Genomic DNA, 21,630 nt, shown 5'->3' on the forward strand with positions numbered 1-21,630 from the left:
AGAGGACTATATACTCCATCTTGTATATAAAATATAATTGTTGTGTGTAACATTTATACTAGCCTGTATATATTACTGTTGCCTTTGTTGTATACAATTAACTCCAAGTCATAAGTATAAAAGTCATAAAATAACCAGCAATACAATTAACCTAAATGAGTATTGCAAGAATATTTTTTAAACCTTAACTATTATTAAGCAAAGTTTACTCCCATTGAATATTGAAACCACACATACCTGATGTTCCCAAAGCGACATCCCATGGGGAGCTAATGGGTTGCTGCTCTCCTGCTGCTCCTCCTTCTCTGTCTGTTCCCTGAATTCCAATGCCAGCTATAGTGCTCACCTTCTCAGCTTCTAGGTCAATCTGTAAAAATTTAATGGATATGTTACACATAGCATGCTATCTTTTTTTTTCCTTTTGTGATGTAGAGATTTCCAACAGAACACAGACAGTATTTGCAACACAGTGTTTCTGAAAAGGCCAATTGATTATAAGGAACTTTCTATTTAGTACAATCAGTCCCTCTCAGTTCCCCACTGTCTACCCCCGACTTCACTCCTCCTCTCCCATCCTCATCATGCCTCTGCCAGAACTGGCCTGGACCTCATCTTACCTTGAAAATATTTTAAAAGAAAGTGAAATTTTAAAACACAATCTAGCAAAATGCATGTTTCTTAAAATTAAATTTCTATATTTCAATTTTGCTTGACACTGATCCAAGAATGAGCCAGCCAATCAGCATTCCCAAGATCCCACAACTAGTATGTCACTAGTATGAGATTTGAATGGATGCAGTTGATGACTCTATTTCTTAAATGAAACAAAAAGAATGTTTTAGGCACTGGGGATTGAACCCAGGGCCCTGTGTTCAAGGCAAGCATTTTACACTGAGCCACACCCTACCATAAAACAAATGTACTCCACTGATTAAAAAAAAGATGCTCTGCTTTCAAATCCCGACACCTTCCCAACATTTTACCATGAATACTTTCAAACACATAGAAAAACTAAAATTTACAGCAAATATCCATACACCTATCACCTAATTAGATTCTAGTATCAACACTTCACTTACTTGCTTTACCATATATTTTTTTCTAGCTATAAATCCATTTCTATTTTTTGATGCATTTCAAAGTCAACTGCAAACATCAGCATACTGTCTTTATTAAAAGATCAGCACTTCATGTGCTTTTGTTTTTCTTTTCCTGATACAGGGGTCTCACTATGTTGCCCAGGCTGGTCTGGACTCTTAGGTTCAGGCGCTCCTCCTGCCTCAGCGTTCCTAGTATAATCAAGTGCAACCAGGCCTGGCTGACCAAGTGGCTTTAACTTACATTTCCTTCTTAACTCACAATGTTGAATACCTTCATCCATGCTTCTAGTCATTCCTTTATCTTCTTAGATTCTGTTCAAATCTTTGGCTCATTTTTTTAATTGTGCCGTCTTCTATTTCAGTTGTAGGAACCTCTGAATATCATGGATACTAGACCCCTAATAGATGTTTTGTGGGTTTGTTTGTTAATGTTTCTGAAATTCTGTGTTTTAATTTTTTAAAATGGTAAATTTTAATGAGCAGGTATTTCAAATTTTGATAAAGTTTAATATCATTTTTTATGATTACTATTTTTTGTGTCCTATCTTAAGAAGTCTTTGCCTACTTATAAATCACAAAGATAATCTCAACCATCCTATGGGAGTATTAAATGGCTTGTTATTGTGGGTTTTGTTTGTACGTATTTTTGATACTGGGGATTGAACCAGGTGTGCTTAACCACTGAGCCACATCCCCAGCCTTTTTTATTTTTTAAGAGAGTCTTTCTAAGTTGCTTATGAGGCTGGTGATCCTTCTGCTTCAGTCTCCCAATTCACTGTAGTTTTGATATGCAATTTCTTGCTTAATAAGGATGACAAGTATCTTTTCTGGTGTTTATGGGCCATTTGAGAAATGTTTCAAAAAATTTAGTTTTGTCAGACACACTGGCATAGCCTATAATCCCAAGGATTTAGGAAGCTGAACAGGAGGATCACAAGTTTGAGGCCAGCCTGAGCAATTTAGAGAAAACGTGTCTCAAAAAAGTAAAAAAGGGCTGGGGATGTAGCTCAGTGGTAGAGCACCCCTGGGTTCTATCCTGAGAGAGAGAGAGAAGGGGAGAGAGAGAGAGAGAGGAGGAAGGAGGGGGAGAGGGAGAGGGAGAGGGAGAGGGAGAGGGAGAGGGAGAGAGAGAGAAAGAAAAAAGAAAGAAAACAAACTTGAGTGATATTACAGGAAAGTTCTAACAAATATTCAAAACCCAGTAATTCCTATTAGGCAACTTTTACATTTAGGTCTGTGAGACATCTTGAATTGATGTTTGTCTATGTTGTGTTAGAAAAGTGTATTCTGTTTTAAAAGTTCCATATGGTTATCTAGATGTTCTAGCACCATTTGCTGAAATTATTTTTTCTTTCTGTGTTTGAGTACTTTGATGTTTTTTGAAAATCAAATAACTAGTCAGGCGCAGTAGTACATGCTTGTAATCCCAGAAACTCGGAAGGCTAAGGCAGGGGATCCTAAGTTCAAAGCCAGCCTCAGTAACTGAGCTAGGCCCTCAGCAACTTAGTGAGACCCTAGCTCAAAATAAAAAGGGCAGGAAATGTGGCTCAATGGTTAAGTGCCCCTGGTTTCAATCCCAGGGGTAAAAAAAAAAAAAAAAAAGAAAATCAAATAACTGTATACATATGGGGCTACTTAAGGCTCTTCCTTCATTTTTCTTGATCTATATCTACCCCTTGTGTAAGAACCTGCCTTTCTTGATGAATGTAGCAAATATAGAGAGTTTTCAAATCAGGTGGCATAAGTCTTTAAATTTTGTTATTTTTCAGGATTGGTTTAGACATTTTGTTCTGTGTTTCCATGTAAATTTTGGACTCCATTTGTCAACCCCTACAAAAAAAGCCTAGTGAAATTTTGATTTGGATTGTACTGGATTTATATATAGATCAGTTTGGAGAGAACAAATATCCTAATATTGAGCCTTCAATATTAATTCTATTAGATACATTCATATAATATCTAACATGGAATTAATTTTCTCAGCAATATATTATAGTTGGAAATACCTCAGTATCCATGGGGGATTGATTCTAGGGCCCACCCAGTACAATAAAATGCCAGGATGCTCAAGTCTTGAATATAAAATGACAGTATTTTTACATAACCTACATAGATTCTTCCATATACCTTAAATCATCTCTAGATTACTTATAATACCTAATGTAATAAAAATACTATGTAATAGTTATACAGTATTGTTTTGAGAATAATGACAAGAAAAAAGATTGCACATATTCAGTACAGATGCAATTTTTTTTCCTGAATATTTTCAATCCTTGGTTAGCAAAATCTACAGATGCAGAACTTGTGGATAGAGAGGACAGGCTATATACAGGTCTTGTACATATTTTGTTAAATTTATTCTAAGTATTTTATGTTTTTGCTGTTATGTAGATAGAATTTTAAAATTCTAATTTCCAATTGATTGTTACTAGTATATAAAAATAGAGGCCAGCACCATGGTGCACGTCTGTAATTCCAACAGCTCAGGAGCTGAAGCAGGAGGGTTGCAAGTTCAAAGCCAGCCTCAGCAATTTAATGAGACCCTTAGCAACACAGTGAGAACTTGTCTTTAAAAAAGAAAAAGGCTAGGGATGTAGCTCAGTGGTTAAGTGCCCCTGGGATCAATCTCAGTATCAAAAAAAAAAAGAAAGAAAAAGACTAAAAGACTTGATCTTTTTATATGGGTTTTACGTTCTATGACTTTCCTAAATTCACTTCTTAGTTATAGTAGCTACTAATAGATCTCTTAGAATTTTCTGTGTATACATGTCACTGGCAAATAAAGACAATTATTCCTCACTTTTTTATACTTCTTATTTCTCTGTCTTGCCTTAATACAATGGCTAGAACTTGCAGTAAAAGTGTTCCCAATACTGAGATCAAAAGATTCACTATTTTGCATTAAGTGAAGCTGGAGGCTTTTTGTAGATGCCTTTTATCATATTAAAGGCATTTATTTCCATTTCCAGCATGTTCATTTCATCATGAATATAGATTAAATGGTTTCAAAGATTTTTCTTCATCTATTTAAACAATCTTAAGGTTGTCATCCTTTCTTCTGTTACTACAGTAAATTTATGTTAATCTTTTTTGGCAATACCTCTTTTCATTATTTCTCTAGAGTCTGCTCTATAGCTATCTGAGATTATAGAAAACTCCTATATTTAACCTTACCAATATGTTTACTGAACCTGATCTGTGAAAATATAATAGGCAACTTGGAAAGGGTCCTTGAAATAGATCTTGACTTAAGAAATACATCATAGAAATAGACAAGAAAATTTAAAAACTCATCTTATTAAAAAAGAACATCAGACCTGGGTGATATTACAGGAGAGTTTTAACAAATGTTCAAAACCCATTAATTCCTGTTAGGCAAATTATTCCAAAATACAGAAAAATGAAACTAGTTGATTTGATGAGGTTAGTGTGACCTTGATTCTAATATCAGATGAGCAGAGTACTTGAAGTTTTGGAGCCATTTAATTTTGAACATGAATTTTAAAATACTAAATGTAAATTTGAATAATCAAAATCAACTTGATTCCTAAAAAATTAATGTCAAGGTAAGGTTTATCCCAGGAATAAAAAGATGGCTCAACCTCAAAAGAATCTACCAATTCTTCACATCTACAGACCAAGGACATAAAAAAAAAAAAAAAAAAAAATCATACAATCATTTCAATAAATGTAGTAATAAAACAATTTTCAGCAACTAGGAGTAGAAATTTTTCTAACTTAACAGATATTCTGTTTTTAAAGTTACAGCAAATATTAAACTTTTGGAGAAAATACACACACTTAATTTTAAGATCATGAGCATGACAGGATACCCATTTACTCTGCTAATGCTTAAACACAACGGAGGGAGGTCCTAGACAGCAATACGATAAAAAGGAAGAGAAAGTTTAACAATCAGAAACAATTTGTTTATGTAGACATTTATATACAAAACATTCAAAAGTCTTTGTTTCGTTTTTGTCACAAATGGACAAGTTGATCCAAAACTTCATATGAAACTACAAATGACCTAGGAGAGGCAAAACAGTCCTGGAAAAGGAAAAGTGGGAGCACTCAGATTTGCTGATATAAAACACTTAAAGCTATAGCAACAAAAGTGATGTGGTCCTGGCTAAAGGACAGACATATAGGTGGATGGAATAGACTTTAAAGTTCAGAAATAAACCCACCCATTTATAATCAATTGATTTTCAAGAAGGTTACCAAAATTAATTAATGAAGGCAGAATATTATTTCCAATAAATGATTCTGAAGTAACTGGATAGGCACATACAAAAGAATGAAATGGGGCCAGGGAATATAACTCAGTGGTAGAGCATTTGCAAAATCTGTTAAATCTACTAAAAACTTAGAGAATTGTACGCTTAACTGGTGAGTTTCATGATACATAAAATATAACAAAACACATCATTTAAGATAGCTATGCAAATAAAACACTGTTTTACAAGGTCACATGTAAGTACAAAAGACAAGCACTAAATGTATCAGACTGCTGCCACAGACTTGTTCACATAAGGGAATGGCAGTTGGAGTGGGAATAGGGATGTAGGAAATTTTCAAGTTAATATATGTTCTAGACCAAACAAGGTTCTGCTTGGAACAATGATGTTCATGTGTGTGAAAATAGGACTATGATCAATTTAATCTTCTGCAAATGAGGTCTTAAAAACAATGTAATAAATATTCTTAAAAAGGAAGGGAAGAAGTAATTTTGCTACCTATTTTTACAGACGCTACACTAAGTCATATAACAGAGAAAAGTTTAGAAAGCCTAACTTTGAGGTGATTATGTTACTTAAATGCATTAAGCATTTGAAATGCAACACCATGGTCAATCCTCCAAAACCTACTAAATTATAAAGCAGAAGGATGGAGCACACTTCAAAAAGAACAAGTCCTCAGGATTTCTGGGCTAGCCCTCTTGCTACTTCAATGGATGGCTAATGTCCATGACATTCTGGAGAATTACAGAAACATACAACCCCCAACACAAAAAGGAGGAAGAAACATTGATCTCTAAGGGCTCAATAATAGAAAACCACTTTTCTACAAAGTAGGTATCATGGAAACATCAGTCCCATGAGAAGCTCTGCCTAAAAAGGTTCTTCAGCAGTAAGTTTAGAAACATTACACGACTATGCCACCACTAACATACTCAGCAATATATTATCATATTTGAGAAGACAACCTCCAAGAGTTTCAAAAATTACATCTATTTTATTAATCCCTAAAATCCTTTTCTCACATAATACCTTCTTTTATTAATAGAAATATATATATATTTAAAAATGCTTCATTAGGCAGATGTTATTTGTTCATAAATTAACAAATGTCTACTGAACACCTTCCATAGACCAGGCCCTGTTCTAGGTGCTAGAATTTCAACAGGAAATTCAACAGGGTGTGGTTCAGTGGTAGAAGACCTGCCTAGCATGCACAAGGTCATGGGGTGCATCCCTAGAACACCCCCAAAAATAAAAGAAAGAAAACCTATTTCTTGTCTCCATGGAGATTTACATTGCAGAAGATAGGAGACTTACATTGCAGAAGATAATATTATATATTCCATATATATATCTGCAATTACCCAACAATATTATTGAATAAATGAGGACAAATGTCAACCCTGAAAGAAGTAGTGACTAAAGCAAGAAAGTTCCTCAAACAATATGTTCATCTAGCAGGATGGGTCAGAGTAACTTAGTTACTTATCATCCAAATAGATGGCAACTTAAAGATCAGGAATTATAGCCCAAATAGCTACAGGTGGGGAACATTTAAAGGAAGTGGGTATGTCCAAAATGGAATATGACAGTCGCATCATTCATGTGACTAATTTGAAAAAAATAAAGAATACCCGCAAAACATTATGTATTTATATGGTATAAATCCCTTTGTTTTTTAAAAGTTCTCTATAGAAATAATCTTTTTTTTTTAAAGAGAGAGTGAGAGAGGAGAGAGAGAAAGAGAGAGAGAGAGAATTTTTAATATTTATTTTTTAGTTCCCGGCAGACACAACTTCTTTGTTGGTATGTGGTGCTGAGGATCGAACCCGGGCCGCACGCATGCCAGGCGAGCGCGCTACCGCTTGAGCCACATCTCCAGCCCCATAGAAATAATCTTTTAAGTATAAATTTATTTGTATATGAGTAGCAACTCTGAAAAAAATCTGAAAAGATACAATTTTTAACTGTGGTTGGTCACCTCTAAGGAACTGGAGTTGATAAACAGTAAACTTTTTTATTAACTAATTTTTTCTTTCTGTATTAATAATTTTTTAAAAATGAAGAACACATATTACTTTTAATGAGATGAAATAAATTTTAAAACTAATTGATCAGTGAGTGTTACCAGGCAACAAGTTCAGAGCTGAGGAGAGGCAGGAGTGGTAGGACTTTTTTTCCCCTAGATTGGAGAAAATTTAACTGGAAAGGACAAAGGATCATTGTGTGAATTAGTGATCAGGAGAAAACCTCAAAATGAGAGCTTTTGGGTAATCAGGCACATAACTTTCAAATAAAGGATAAACAAAGAATTTATTGGGTTCTTCTTCTGTGGTAACTATAAACTGACACAAATAAAAACAAAATACTTAAGAATAAAACTAAAGCAAGTACCCCTGAAAAGGTGGAATAAGGATGATCTGATATACTTAAACATCACCCTTCAACCTTGAACATTTAATGTAGTAAATAAATATAAGCTTTTCTGATAAGAAGTAGTAAAACTTAAAATGAGAAATTACCTTCCTTATGAGGTGATTTTCAGTGTCTGCCACGTATATGACATTATTCTTCATGACTACACCCTGTGGGGAGTTAAAAGTTGCCTCTGAAAATATTCCATCTTTTCTTCCAGGGTTAGGTCCTAAAAGACAAGACATAACTCATAAGATAAAATTTTCTGACTAAGAAGTAATTTCAAAGTAAAACCAACAAAAATGAAAATAAAAATTTATATTTAATGCTGAGATTTTAAAAATAAACAACATGATACTTCTTCCCTCAAAATGAAAATGTTTCCCTAGGTATCTATTTTTCTCAAGAGTGAGTATTGGTAATGACAGGGCTTTTGATGTAATAGTTACTAGTGAACTTCAGCAACATAGAAGAAACAAATTTTAAAAGCACTTTACTTATTAACTTTCTAAACTAAAAAGTTAAAAATAATTTTAACCTTTCAACAGCTAGCTGAATTATTTTCAACAAAATAATAAGATAAACTCCTTTATAATAAAGTGAAAATTATGCAACACTTCCCTAGAAAAGCACACATACCCCACACTATCTCAAACAGTGCAACAGCCTCAGCTGAGTCCTTGCTCTCTGTTTTACCTCATCATGAATTTAGGCCTATAACATCTCATCTATACTTGAAGATTCTGGTCCAAAGGCCTACTAAGACTTTACAAGGGATGGAAGAGTTCCAAGGGTGGGGAATATAAGATGATAAAACACAGTTGCTATTTCTGGTTCCTGGGGAAAAGCAATTCAAAGTCTTTAAGTCAGCAGCCACAAACTGCTCTGCAGAACTCCACTGTGCTAGATGTGAGATAGGTAGGAAATGACCTGAGGAGTCTACACACATGGCTTAAATCCCAGCTCTGCCCTTCCTAGCTGATGGTTTGGGCAAGTTCTGTGCCTCAGCTTTTCTTCTATAAAATGGAATTAATAGTACCTAACCTACAGCATTGCAAGAATAAAAATAAATTAGTGCAGGTATTATACTTAGAATAATGTCAGGCATACAATATTACTAATGACACTACTGTTGTTGATGTTGATAAGAGTTCCCAGGGAAAAAAGCACATGGTGGGGGAATTGTGTAGTCACTTTAAATTGGAAAATATTGTGTATTGCAGTCCCCTTTTGGATATTCGAGAAACACTAACAGAGTAAGATACAAGGTGTCAGATGACTCACAAAAATTTGTTAAATCATATATTAGTGCTTCCTGAGTGTATTTGACCAAATAATTATTTTTAAAATATTAAAGAATAACTATTAATATATCATCAGATAGCATTATTCTTAGAAATATTTGGGAAATATAGCTTTCGGGTGGTTTCCTTATTAGCAAAGAAAATGGTAGAATCTATTAAAAACTCATTTATATCACTTTAGATATAAAAGACAAAAGAATTCTCATAAATGCTTGGTTTACACAAAAATACTAAGTTGCCAAAACAAAACATAACACATACTCAAATAAAAACACTAAACAAAAGACATCACTACTTCAAGAGGTAAGGCAGTACCTTGGCAACCTGGGAACAGCATGATGGCTCAGGAGTAGGCCTGGCTGACCTGTGCTTCGGGTGCTCCTACCCTATGTCTAAGGCCGCATGTGTTGCGCATCTTGATTCATGACCCAAAGACATGAATCACTTTTCTCTTTGACTGATATGTTGTTACATTTCAGTTCAGCCATGGATAAGCAGAATTAGTAAGGATGTACTTAAATTTTATTAATTATGTACATGTTAAACAAGAGGCTTTATTTATTTTTTTAAACGTAAGGCCAGGAAGATATGGAACAAAATGATTTATCCTTAAATGATTCTTTATTTTGCTACATTCAAAGGGATCCAGAAGTATGCTTAAGTTCTTATGGGAAAAAGGAGAGAAAAGTAAAATTACATACAAATCCTGGCTTATTAATTTTATAATCTAAATGTTAAGTTCTTGAGGCACTGTCCTGGTCTTCAAGAAGATTTTGTTGGAAAATAAAATATAATACTTCTATTTAAGATGTTAGAGGTCCAAAATATATGTATTTTCATAAGTAAGTATACAGTTTATTAAAAACAAGACAGGATATATAATTATACTGAAAGGATACATAACTTAATGATTTCCTGCTTTGACAAGACTTTTTTGGATATTTTTGTTTGCTTTTTGAAGAAGTAAGATTAATTCATATACATTAAATAACAATAATTTTGTAGTTAGAAATTAATGTGTTGTCTTTCTACAGTTTGCTATTAATTATAAATTTCAATTTTAATATATTTACCTGAGTTATTTTAAACTACAGAACATATTATATAGCATAATTAAAAGGAAACTTTACCTCCAATACTGTACTGAATTTGTCCATTCTTCCAAATGACCAAAATTCTATGATGTCCAGTATCTGCTACTGCCAGTCTATTAGTAGCATGGTCCACTGTTATTTTGCCAGGAAACAGCAATGGTGAAGGTGGCAAAGAATCTTTATAGAGCTTTATTCCAATTTTATTATCTCTGATTTGTCCCCTTTCTTTGTAATATTTTAAAGCTATTGAAGTGTATAAAAATAATTTATCTTTGTGTCCCTCTCCAATCAAAGAAAATAACATATTTCCACGGGGCCCAAGGATGACCAGAGTGGGCCAGCAAGAAACTTCTAGCTCTTGCCAAAGGCAGGCATCTGCATCATTGACCACAGGGTGGGTGATGTTGTATCGGAGAACAGCACTCTTAATGTTGTCCAGGACTTTTTCATTTGGAAACTTAGCTGAGTGGACACCAACAATCAGAAGACCATCTGAAAGACGGGAAGCATACAAGAAATATTATGAAGTATTAAACAGCATCATCTATACATTAGACTTCAGGTCATTAAGAGGTATAAACAGTTGATAAATTTAAAAAAAAATACAACTATAGTATTTTTAATGACATAGAACACACATATAAAAAATTAACAAATTTTTTATTATTTGGAGCTGTAGCACAGTGATAGATTGTTTGCCTAGCACATGTGAGGTACTGGGTTCAATCCTCAGCAGCACCACATATAAAAATAAATAAATAAAATAAAGGTATTGTTATGGCAGTATGTATAAACGTGGCTGTATAACCAATGTGATCCTGCAATTTGTACATGTGGGGAAAAATAAGAATTTATACCACATTTGAGTCAAATGTATGATATATGATATGTCAAGATCGTTGTAATGTTCTGAGCAACTAATAAAAAAATAAAGGTATTGTGTCCATCTACAACTAAAAAAATATATTAAAAAAATTAACATATTTCGCTGGGTATAGTGATGCATGCCTGTAATCCCAGGGAACTGGGAGGCTGAAACAGGAGGATCAAAAGTTTGAGACCAGCCTCAGTAACTTAGCAAGCAAGACCCTGTCTCAAAATAAAGAAGGACTAAGGATGCAGCTCAGTGGTAAAACACCATATTTTTTAAAAAAATTTCATGATAATCTTTATTTCTATATAAAAACACACGTGATCAGGGGCTGAGGTTGTGGCTCAGTGGTAAGAGCGCATACCTAGCATGTGTGAGGCACTGGGTTCAATCCTCAGCACCATATAAAAATAAATAAATAAAGGTATTGTGTCCAACTTAAAAAAAAGACTAAAACAAAAAAAGCGTGATCAAATTCATGGGCTATTGTAGTATTAAAATTTTTCATGCCTATTGGCTAGATAAAAGCTTTTAAAAAATAGTATTTGTTTATTGCAGTAATGAAAATACTATTTGAAATAAATTCATTGAATAAGCTTAATGGCAATAAAATGACAGAGGAAAAAGTCAAAGAACCTAAGATAGTTCAACAGAAGTGATCCAACCGAAAGAATGCAGAGAAAGAAGACCTTGGAGATCTGTGGAACAGGTTAGAAGACATAAAATGTAACCAGAATCCCAGAAGAAGAGGAGAAAGAGACTGGGGAAGAATATCTAAATAATAGACTTCTAAAATTTGGCCAAAGATATAAATTTACTGAATTTAACGTCAGCGAACAACAAAAAAAGCAAATTACAAGACAGTCCTGCCTCGATACATCACAAACAAATGGCTGAAAACAAATGATTAAATACATCTCAAAAGCAGATATTGAATAAAGGTACATGAGGAATGGTTGCCAGAGAGCTGAATGTAGGGAAAGAAATGGGAAGGGCTGAATACTTCTTGCCCTGGGCAAGTTAATTCACCTCTCTGTTGATCAGTTTTTGCAAATGAGGGAACTATCACTAACTGCTTCCTAGGTCAGGCAGATTAAAAGAATCAGTGTAAGGCATTTAGAATAGTGCCAAGTATACAATAAAATCTCAAAAGAACCTAGCTATTATTATTTTTTAAAGTTGTAAGTATAAAGATAACCAAACAAACTTCTCAAATCATCAAAATAAATTAATAACACACGATGTTGGAAAACACAGCAATACTTATTATGTGTCAGACTGTGTTATTGTGTTTATTAAGTCATGCCCATAATATGTGTATTGGGTTATACACATAATGGCACAATGCTTTTAGACAATAATCATAGGAATCAATATGAATGGGTTCAACTCATCTATTAAAAGAAAAAAGTTTTATACACACTGAATATAAGAGATACATCTAAAATAAAGTGAATCAGAAAGGCTACAAATAAGGGATAGGCAAAGGTAGAGCAGGCAATAATGAACACAGGGGAATACGGCATTACGTCTTCTCTGACTCCGGGGCCAGTAGAGCGTTCAGCTCCCTGACAAAGGAACCTGACTCTGCTTTCACCTCATTAAATAAACTGGAAGCCTATGAAAGTATTTCTTTATAAAAACACATGTGATCAAATTCATGGGCTATTGCAGGATAGCCCAATTCCAAATTGTCTTTGTTCTTCCCTACTTCAAACCCATCCTTCCTTTTCAACTGCCTGGCATCTTCAAGCTGAGTTGCTGCACACAAAAGCAACAGCCTCATGCAGAGGTCCGCACTAACATACGCTCAATAAATCCCTGTTTTTCACTACTCCTAATGGCTCTGCTTCTCTTATCAAACCATGACTAATACTAAAACCCTACATCCTTGTTTTGGTCCTACCTCTACTATTACGTGTATGAAATCTTCAGCTACCCACAGGCAGTTTCCCTATCATCCCTAGTTGGATGAAGCTCTCCTTAAGGTACATTCACCAGGAAGGACACATGTGCACGGTATTCTGAGTTCTTGGACACTCAAACTGTTTTTCACAGCTTTGACTGATGCTTGAACACAGGGTTGGAAACAGTATCCTTGGTTTACTCCTGAAATGCTTGCTTGTATCCTGTTTGTGAAAAGTCTGACAAGTCTTGATAACATGTCTTCTTTGCAAGTCATCTTTTTGTCCCAGGTCTTGTTTTTTTTTTTTTTTTTCTTTCTTTCTTTCAATCTTTAAAATGGAATAGTTTTATTGGGATACTGCTTGAACTGTTTTGGGTCAATTTCCCCTTGTACATGGTAGGAGCCCTCAATACGTAGATTCAAGTTTTCTTTCATTCACACTAAGTTTTCTTAAATTCTAATTTTAGTTATTACACTGGTTCTGGCCAGTTGTCTTGATTTTCTTGAGTATCTCCAAGTAGTCTTATGTTGGACCTCCTTTGTCCACCTACCAATTCAATCATTTTTTTTCTAAATCTTTGAACTTTTTTGTTTAGTTCATTTTCCGTCTCCAGGCTTTCTTTTTCCCTTGCTTTACTTAAATATCCCTTAGTACATTTTTATATGAATTATTGTCCCTTGAGTGCCTTATAATTTAGTTTTCAATTGTAATATAATTTCGAACTTTTCTTTCCTTTTCTTTCCTGATCTCAATCAACACACATTTCTTCTTTTTTTGTCTTTTTCTTAGTTTTTCAATTTCTGAATCCAGTTGTTTTTTCATTATTCCTAAATGCTGTTTGAGGATATTTAATTCAGTATGGAGGAAGTGTTACAGTTTTTGTCAATTTTGTGATTGGTAAAATGAGACTTTGCATCAACATTTCAACTCTGAATTGCATTCTCAGCTTTCCCCGGTTCTATAGGGATATGATCTGCGTTTCCTATTCCTCTTCATTTTGTGGGCAGGTTCCCAGCTTGAGAGTGCCCTCTTCTGACAGTTCCTTTTTTTCTGTGAGGTTTTATTGATGGATAACATCTCTGAAGGGAGGAGTGTGTCTTTCTCTTTTGTTTCTGCTAGATCCTAAACTTTTCCCTCTTATTTCCTTCTTCTCCTTCAGCTGCCCATCTCAAGGGAGACATATCTGCAACATATGGAATTCTCTCCCCAAAGCAATGCTCCTCCCATGGAAGAAATGCTTCCATGCTAGCCCTGTATTCTTTTTTGTTTTTTGTGGTGCTGGGTATTGAACCCAGGGCCTTGCGCATACAAGGCAAGTATTCTACCAACTGAGCTATATGCCCAGCCCCTGCCCTGTATTCTTTCAGAGCTGGTAATACATTCAAATCTGTGTTGAATCTGGGCACTTTATACTGGATTTTCTCTTTCTGGGGGTGAGGAGGTTATTCTGTTTTTGCTTTGTTTGCCTGAGTCCTTTAATCCACTTATTTTTTCTTGAGGAGTCTTTTAAGTTTCCTCGGTCCCTGTTCTTAGCACCTGCAGGCTTGTAGCAGCAGGACCTTTTCTGGTATTTAGTTTATTTCCCAACTTACATTGATGTGAAGGCCATGATATTCTGTCTCCTAGTATTATAAACTGCAGGGTCAGATATTGTTTTATTTGCTCTCCTTGTCGTTTTTATTTTTGGGGAGGGTAGGGATGGAGAGTGGAAAGGTTTAAAATTAGGTGGCCACCATTCTCCAAACCTGGAAGTAGCACTGACAGATTCTTGTTTAAAGTATGTTTTAGCTTTTATATTGCTCACTGGTTAAATAAATGTAATTGAGTTCTAAAACCAGTCCCTTACTTAATGGAAAAATGTAAGCAGTATTTTTCTTTCTCTTTTTCTTTCTTTTCAGTACTGGGGATTAAACTCAGGGGCACCACTGAGCCACCCCAGCCCTTTTTTTATATTTTACTTAGAGGCAGCATCTCGCTGAGTCACTTAGGGCCTCCCTAAGTTGCTGAGGCTTAAACATATTACATATCTGCAACAATTACTATCTATCACAATCCACTGTACGTTTTCCTACTAATCAATATACCTCAACATTTCCTGAGAGTGTTCACTAGGTGAAGAGAGTGAAGGAGATTCCAGGGACATGCAAAGAGGTCACAAGGAAGAAGTCAGCACATGCAAAGAGGTCACAAGGAAGAAGAGACAGAAGTGACCAAGCGGAAAACAAAAGGTGAGCAAGGGATGGATGAGAATAAGGACAGAGGGTCAACCTTAAAGTCAAAAAGGATTAGATCTTCAGCCTCAGGGCAATGGAAGTCATTTGGGGATGAAATCCATGTCTCAAAGGCTCTCCCAACAAAACCAGGGGCTGAGGTTGTAGCTCAGTGGTAGAGCGCTTGCCTAGCACGTGAGGGACTACAGATCTGCTATATCCACTCTTGTCCACCACTGACTTATCTACCCAGGAGTCAGACTGAACTTCTAAAAAATGCGAATCTGATTATGCCCGCCCCCCGAGAGAAAACCCCTCTCTGGTTTTCCACAGTGCTTAGTATAACAACCAATCTCATCTCTCCAGAATCTTCTCCACACTTTTCTCTTCCCCCAGAGTGTTTTAGCAACCTGGCTTTCTTTTACTTCATCAAGAATTATCACTACTAGTGGTCCTCCCTTATCCATTTTCCATGGTTTTAGTCACCTGCAGTATGATCATAGCCTGAAAATTACAGAAATAAACAATTCAAATGTTTTCAATTGTGTGCTCTTCTGAGTATGTGATGAAATCTCATACTTTCCCACTCTACCTTAGGACATAAATCATGCATTTATCCAGGGTATCCACACTGTATATGCTACCCATTTGTCTAAGTTACCAGATCAACTGTCACAGTATCACACAGTGTTCTAGTAACCCTTATATTACTTCATCATGGTCCCAAAGTGCAGAAGTAGTGATACTGATAATTCACATCTGCCAAAGAGAAACGATTCTTTTGAGTGAACACACGAAAGTTCTTGACTTAATAAGGAAAGAAAAAAAATTGTATGACAAGGTTGCTAAGATCTATGGTCAGAATACATTTTTTACTAGTCTGACTGTGAAGAAGAAAAAAGAAATTGATCCTAATTTTGCTGTCAAATCTTAAACTGCTAAAGTTATTTATGCCACAGTGTATGATAACTGCTTAGTAATAATGGAAGAGGGTGACAGGTTATAGGGTTCAGCACAAGCAGTGGTTTTGAGAACCCCTGGGTCTGGACCATATCCCCATGTCAAGGAAGATGACTATGTTCCCCTGGCTTTCAGGCCCTGATATCTGGTGTTCCCTCTGTCTAGAATGTTCTCACCCTCTGTCACCCTCAAAAGCCATGCCTATCTTGTACACCTCAGGCTCAATTTTTACTTTCGTAAGAGAGCTTTCTTTAAGCTTAAACCAGATTAAACCCTATTATTGCCTGCGTGGCATCCTATAATTTTCCTTTTTAGCATTAGTGAGAAACTACACAAATATGTATGTGATTATTCAATTATATGCCTCCCCTGTAAACTATAATTTTTGTTACTCACATAGGGATCATGCATATTTTATTATTCACCTCACAGCACACAGTACATAAATAGGAAATAAAAGAACAGACAGGATTAAATACTGAAGAGATGTACATATTTATAAATTTATGTGACACATAATCCAAATAGGACATCTAGAATGATCATATACAAAGTCCACTGCAAGGTATCTACACTTCCCTTTTCAGTTTTAAGAACTTGAAAGTATAGAGATTTTTAAAAACTCTTTTGCTTTTTCTATTCATCATACATTATAAATATACATATTTTATATATAAAAGTTAGGTTGGAAAAGTTTCTTCCCTTTGGGAATCTTTTGCCCACACCAGGATCAAAACTACTCCATTTAAATATAGAAGAAAAGAAAAACAAAGAGAAGGAAGGAGGAGAGGAGAGAAAATAAGGAGGTAGGAGGGGAAGGAGGCAAGAAGAAATATCAAAACTTATAATTGCTTCTAAAATATTAGTAATACAATAACTTAAGATAAATCATTTTAAAAGCTTCAAAGGTCTTATTTTTCACATTTATACACATATATTGAATACAAATCTATCACAACTGCATATGCCATTTTGGTAGATAGTGTAACAATCTGGGTAAATAAAAGTCCTGAGGATATGAGGGCATTTTTGAAGGCGGTAGAAGGAGACATTCTGATATCTAAAAGAGAAGCAAGACTTCACTAGACAACAGGCTTGGAGATCATTCCAGGCACAGGGAACACTGTGGGTCATGGAATTGAAGTAACAGGACATGGAAGGAACTAAAGGAAAGCCAGGAGTCTAGAACAGCTTGAGGGAAGAGAAGAAGGTGTGGAGAAGATGTGGAGAGGAGGTAGAAGAGCTGTGGAAAACAGGAAATAAAAGGATCAAAATCACTTCGATGTAAACTGAAGCAGAGAACAGAAGCAAATTTGAAAGACAACAAAAAGCTGACATGAGGCCACTGTTCACGCTAAAAACCCTGAAAATTTGTCACAAATTGACCAAGATTTTTAGGGTAACTTAACTGTACAAGGACACAAAATAATAGCTGAAGAAGCAAATATAAAGTATGTACATAAAAGAGTTAACAGAGCAGGCCTAGCGGCCTGAAGGGCCTCTTTCTAAGAGGGCTCCTCCTGGCTCCAGGAGGGTAAACTGTGGGACGGTTCTCAGAACTGGCAACAGTGGCTCCCTCTGCCCACACTGTTTGCACAAACAATACAGTTTAAGCTGAACACCTGCTGTCCTTCTGGGAGATTGGAATTTTGGAACATGCGAGCAGGCAAGAGATGCCCACATGATCAGCCCCCAACGAAAATCTTAGGTGTTAAGCTGTTAATAAGTGTCCCTGGTTGGCAGCAACTCCAATGTGTCTCTCAATTTTCTTTGCTGAGGGAATTAGGGTATGCTGTATGAGGACTTGGGAGTCTTGTGCCTGGTCTCCTCTGGACTCAGCCCCATGCATCTTTCCCTTCCCTGATTTTGCTTTGCATTCTTTCACTGTAATAAACCACAGGCAAGGGCACCACTCTACAAGGAATCTTGTTGAGTCCTACGACTAAATTAAACAATGGTGATTTGGGGAACCCTGATAAAAATGAAACTATTTATTAATTCATTTAAAGGCTTAGTTTTACTATAACTTTAGAAGTACTTTATTCTGTACATTAAAGTACTTTAATATTCAGTAAAATATTACATACAAAAAAGCATATACTATATGATAGAATGCTAATATTTACTTAATAGTAACCTGACGTTCAGGTTTTTAACAGTCTGATTTAGTTATACACTAATATACGCCAAGCAATCACATGTTAAAATATGCAAAATCTTCCTGATAAATGTTTTCTTATAAAACAAAAGGCACTGCACTAAATCTGGGTGCTAGAGAATAACATTCCAATATATAAAGCATAAAGTTAAAAAAACTTAGAAACTCTCTAGTAGTAAAAGAAACTGCTGAAGTTTAATATATAATGTGCTAAAGTATTATGAATTAGTGACTTTAGGACAGTTACATTCTTAAAAAATGTTTAAGTATCAGAATGACTCATCACTATTAAACATCATTTACCTTTTTCTTTAAGTCTCTTTGCATCTGTCATTTCTCATAGACTATGAGAAATTGCAAACCTGAGTTTATTTTGCAGTACTGGGGATTAAACTCAGAGCCCCCCATATGCTAAGCAAGTATTGATCTATATTCTCTGGCCTTTTTATTTTGAGGCAAGGTATCACTAAACTGATCAACCTAGCTTCAAACTTGTGATCTTCCTGCCTCAGCCTCTGGAGTTGCATTACAGGCGTGTACCACAATGTCTGGCCAACATTGAGATTAGAGGCATGTTCCACCATGTCCAGGTAAATCTGAGTTGAAAAGCTATTTTACACAGGAAAGAGACTGGGTTTTAAACTGGGTCTCTTTTAAGGTGTTTTGAATTAATAAGCACTTCCTCATTAGGAAGAGAAATTTTGGCTTACTCAGAAGATGAACAGAACATTCCACAGAATTTAAAATACACTACAGAATGACACTTCAAGAACATAAATAGCACTGCACCAGATATGTTCAGAAACATATCAGGTAGTAATAGAAGAAGACATTTAGCTACAAGAAAGCACAGCTAATTAAGTGACAGCTTACTGAACTTTCATGTGTAATCTCTGTGTATACCTTCTTTTGTGAATATGAATTAACTTATCTTTGACAATATAAAAATCTTTTAAGTTACCCAGGATTTCCATATAGTTGCATATTGTTGAAGTATGTTACTTTGAAATTACAAAGTTGAGACCACTTTCAAAGCATTTTTTTAAATGCTTAAAAATTTATTTCACAAACAATATTCTAACAGCCAAATGCAGAAAAACAAATTAGTCAGTCAGTCTACTGTCCCACTCTATCAAATGAGCTATCTGGGTAACAAATCCTACTCAATGGTATGCTAGTAACTAGCTCATTGAAGGTGGGGGGAGAGGAATGAAAGCAAAAAAAAAAAAAAAAAAACAGTTCAGAAAAACCAAAACCCTGATTTGAAGCATTTGTTGATTCTGTGGGGTAAATACATCCAGTATGGAAGATTTCAAGCTCACACTGGCTCATCAGACTTACATATTCAACAAATGTCCTTCATGTGCCTGTAGCAATCAGTGCTGATGCACTGCTTGCACAGACCTGCCCCCCCCCCAACAGAGGGCACAAACGCATCCTTAAAATAATCATTTTTAAAATAGGGGTTAAAACGCCATATTTATGTTATTATGTTTTTTCCATTAAAATTTACTATATTAACTATTTTAAAGTATACAATTCAGAGCACTGTTGTGTGCAGCCATTACATACATTTCCTGAACACTTTTCATCTCGCAAAACAGAAGCTGTGCCTTAAACAGAATTCCCATTCTCCCTCCCTCAATAACAGCACTCCACTTTCTGTCTCTATGATTCTGACAGTTATTAGTACCTCATGTAAGTAGAATCATGCGGAATGTTTTTTTGTGACTCCACATTTCATTTTGCATAAAGCTTTCAAGTATCATCTGTTTGTTTACTATTTAAGACTGAATTCTATGTATGTGTGCACAAGTGTGTAAGCTTTGTTTACTCTGGTACTGGTGATTGAACATAGGAGCACTTTGCCACTGAGCTCCATCTCCACCCATCCCTTTTTAATTTTTACACTGAGACAGGATTTTGCTGAGTTGCTGAGGCTGGCCTTGACTTGCCAACCTCCTGCCTCAGCCTCCCTGGTAGCTGGGATTTCAGGCATGTGTCACCACACTCAACTAAGGCTGAATGATATTTCAATGCATGCATAGCTCACATTCCATATCTTAGCTGTTATGAATAATGCCACTTGAGAAGTCTATTCAGATCTTCTTTTCTTCAGTTTGGTCTTTTCATCTGGGTTACCCAATTTGGCATTTTCTTATAATCTGTTTTATTTCTATAAAAAAATAAAAATGTCCCTAATTTTATTTTTGATTTTAGCAATTTGAACCTCCTCTTTTTTTTTAAATTTTAGTTCATCTAGTTAAGTTTGTTAAATGTGTTGATATTTTCAAAGAACCAATTTTTGACCTTTATTATTTTTCTACTTACTATCTATTTTGTTTCTCTCTTCCCAAACCTTTATTGTTTCCTTCTGCTAGCTTACAGTTTAGCTTGTTCTTCTAATTCCTTAAGTCTGAAAGTCAGTTACTGATTTAAAGTATTTCTTGTTTCCTAATGTAAGCATTTGTGACTACAAACTCCCCTCTTAGCATTGCTTTTACTATGTGCCCTAAATTTTCTCTACATATTTTCTAGTTGCCATTGTGATTTCCTGTTTGGTCCACTGGTTATTAAGAGTGTCTTGTTTAAATTTCCATAAATCAGGGTGGGGTTGTGGCTCAAGTTTAGAGTGCTCACCTAGCACGTGTGAGGCACTGGGTTCGATCCTTAGCACCACATAAAAATAAAATAAAGATATTGTGTCCATCTAAAACTAAAAAAAAAAAAAAAAGTTTCCATAAATATTTTAACTTTGCAATTTTACTTCTGTTATTGATTTCCAACTGCATTCTATCATGATCAGAGAACATACTTTGTAAAGTATCTATCTTTTTAAATCTTCTGAAAATTACTTTGTGGTCTAATATATGATTCACCCTGGAAAATGTCTGTGGAGAGCCATCCGTGGACTATATGTGGTCCAAATCGGCAATGGAAACCACTGAATAGGAAAATGTGGTATTTGGGAACTTCCAGTGTCAATCCCGCTAGTAAGATCACCCAGATACATGTGAACCTGACTCTACCAGGTCCTACACAGCACCAGAGATGGGGTGACCTGCTGTGGCCACATAGCCTCTCTGAGATGAGTGTAGCCTGTCAAGATGCCAATCAAACTGCTAGACTGCAAGACATCATGAAGCAAGACTCCACCCCTGAAACCTTATCCCTGCCTTTGATACACCCTCTTAAATAAAACCACTGGAGCCATTTTCAAATTGTTCAGCTCCAGCTCCTATGTGGGCTGGACCTATCAGGTGCTCTGCATTTAAAACTATTTTTCTGTCTTTGTTTTTTATTTCTTCACTAATTATTTCAGACTTTATTTTCTCAGGGGGCTTATCTCCTCCTGAACAGGAAA

The 21,630-nt window shown here is 35.4% G+C and overlaps 1 protein-coding gene across 2 annotated transcripts in view; it reads right to left on the reverse strand.

Moving 5' to 3' along the window:
* Positions 1-21,630, reverse strand: part of Nhlrc2 (NHL repeat containing 2) — a 58,107-nt gene that overhangs the window by 27,646 nt on the left and 8,831 nt on the right. For both annotated transcript variants that reach the window (XM_013356548.4, XM_005320689.5), the window contains exons 3-5: positions 10,197-10,652; positions 7,870-7,991; positions 238-367 (exon numbers count right to left, since the gene is read on the reverse strand). In XM_013356548.4, coding sequence (XP_013212002.2) covers positions 238-367; positions 7,870-7,991; positions 10,197-10,652 — 708 coding nt within the window. The remainder of the gene's footprint in view (positions 1-237; positions 368-7,869; positions 7,992-10,196; positions 10,653-21,630) is intronic.

This window comes from Ictidomys tridecemlineatus, chromosome 1 (genome assembly GCF_052094955.1).
Source record: "Ictidomys tridecemlineatus isolate mIctTri1 chromosome 1, mIctTri1.hap1, whole genome shotgun sequence".
NCBI lineage: Eukaryota > Metazoa > Chordata > Mammalia > Rodentia > Sciuridae > Ictidomys > Ictidomys tridecemlineatus.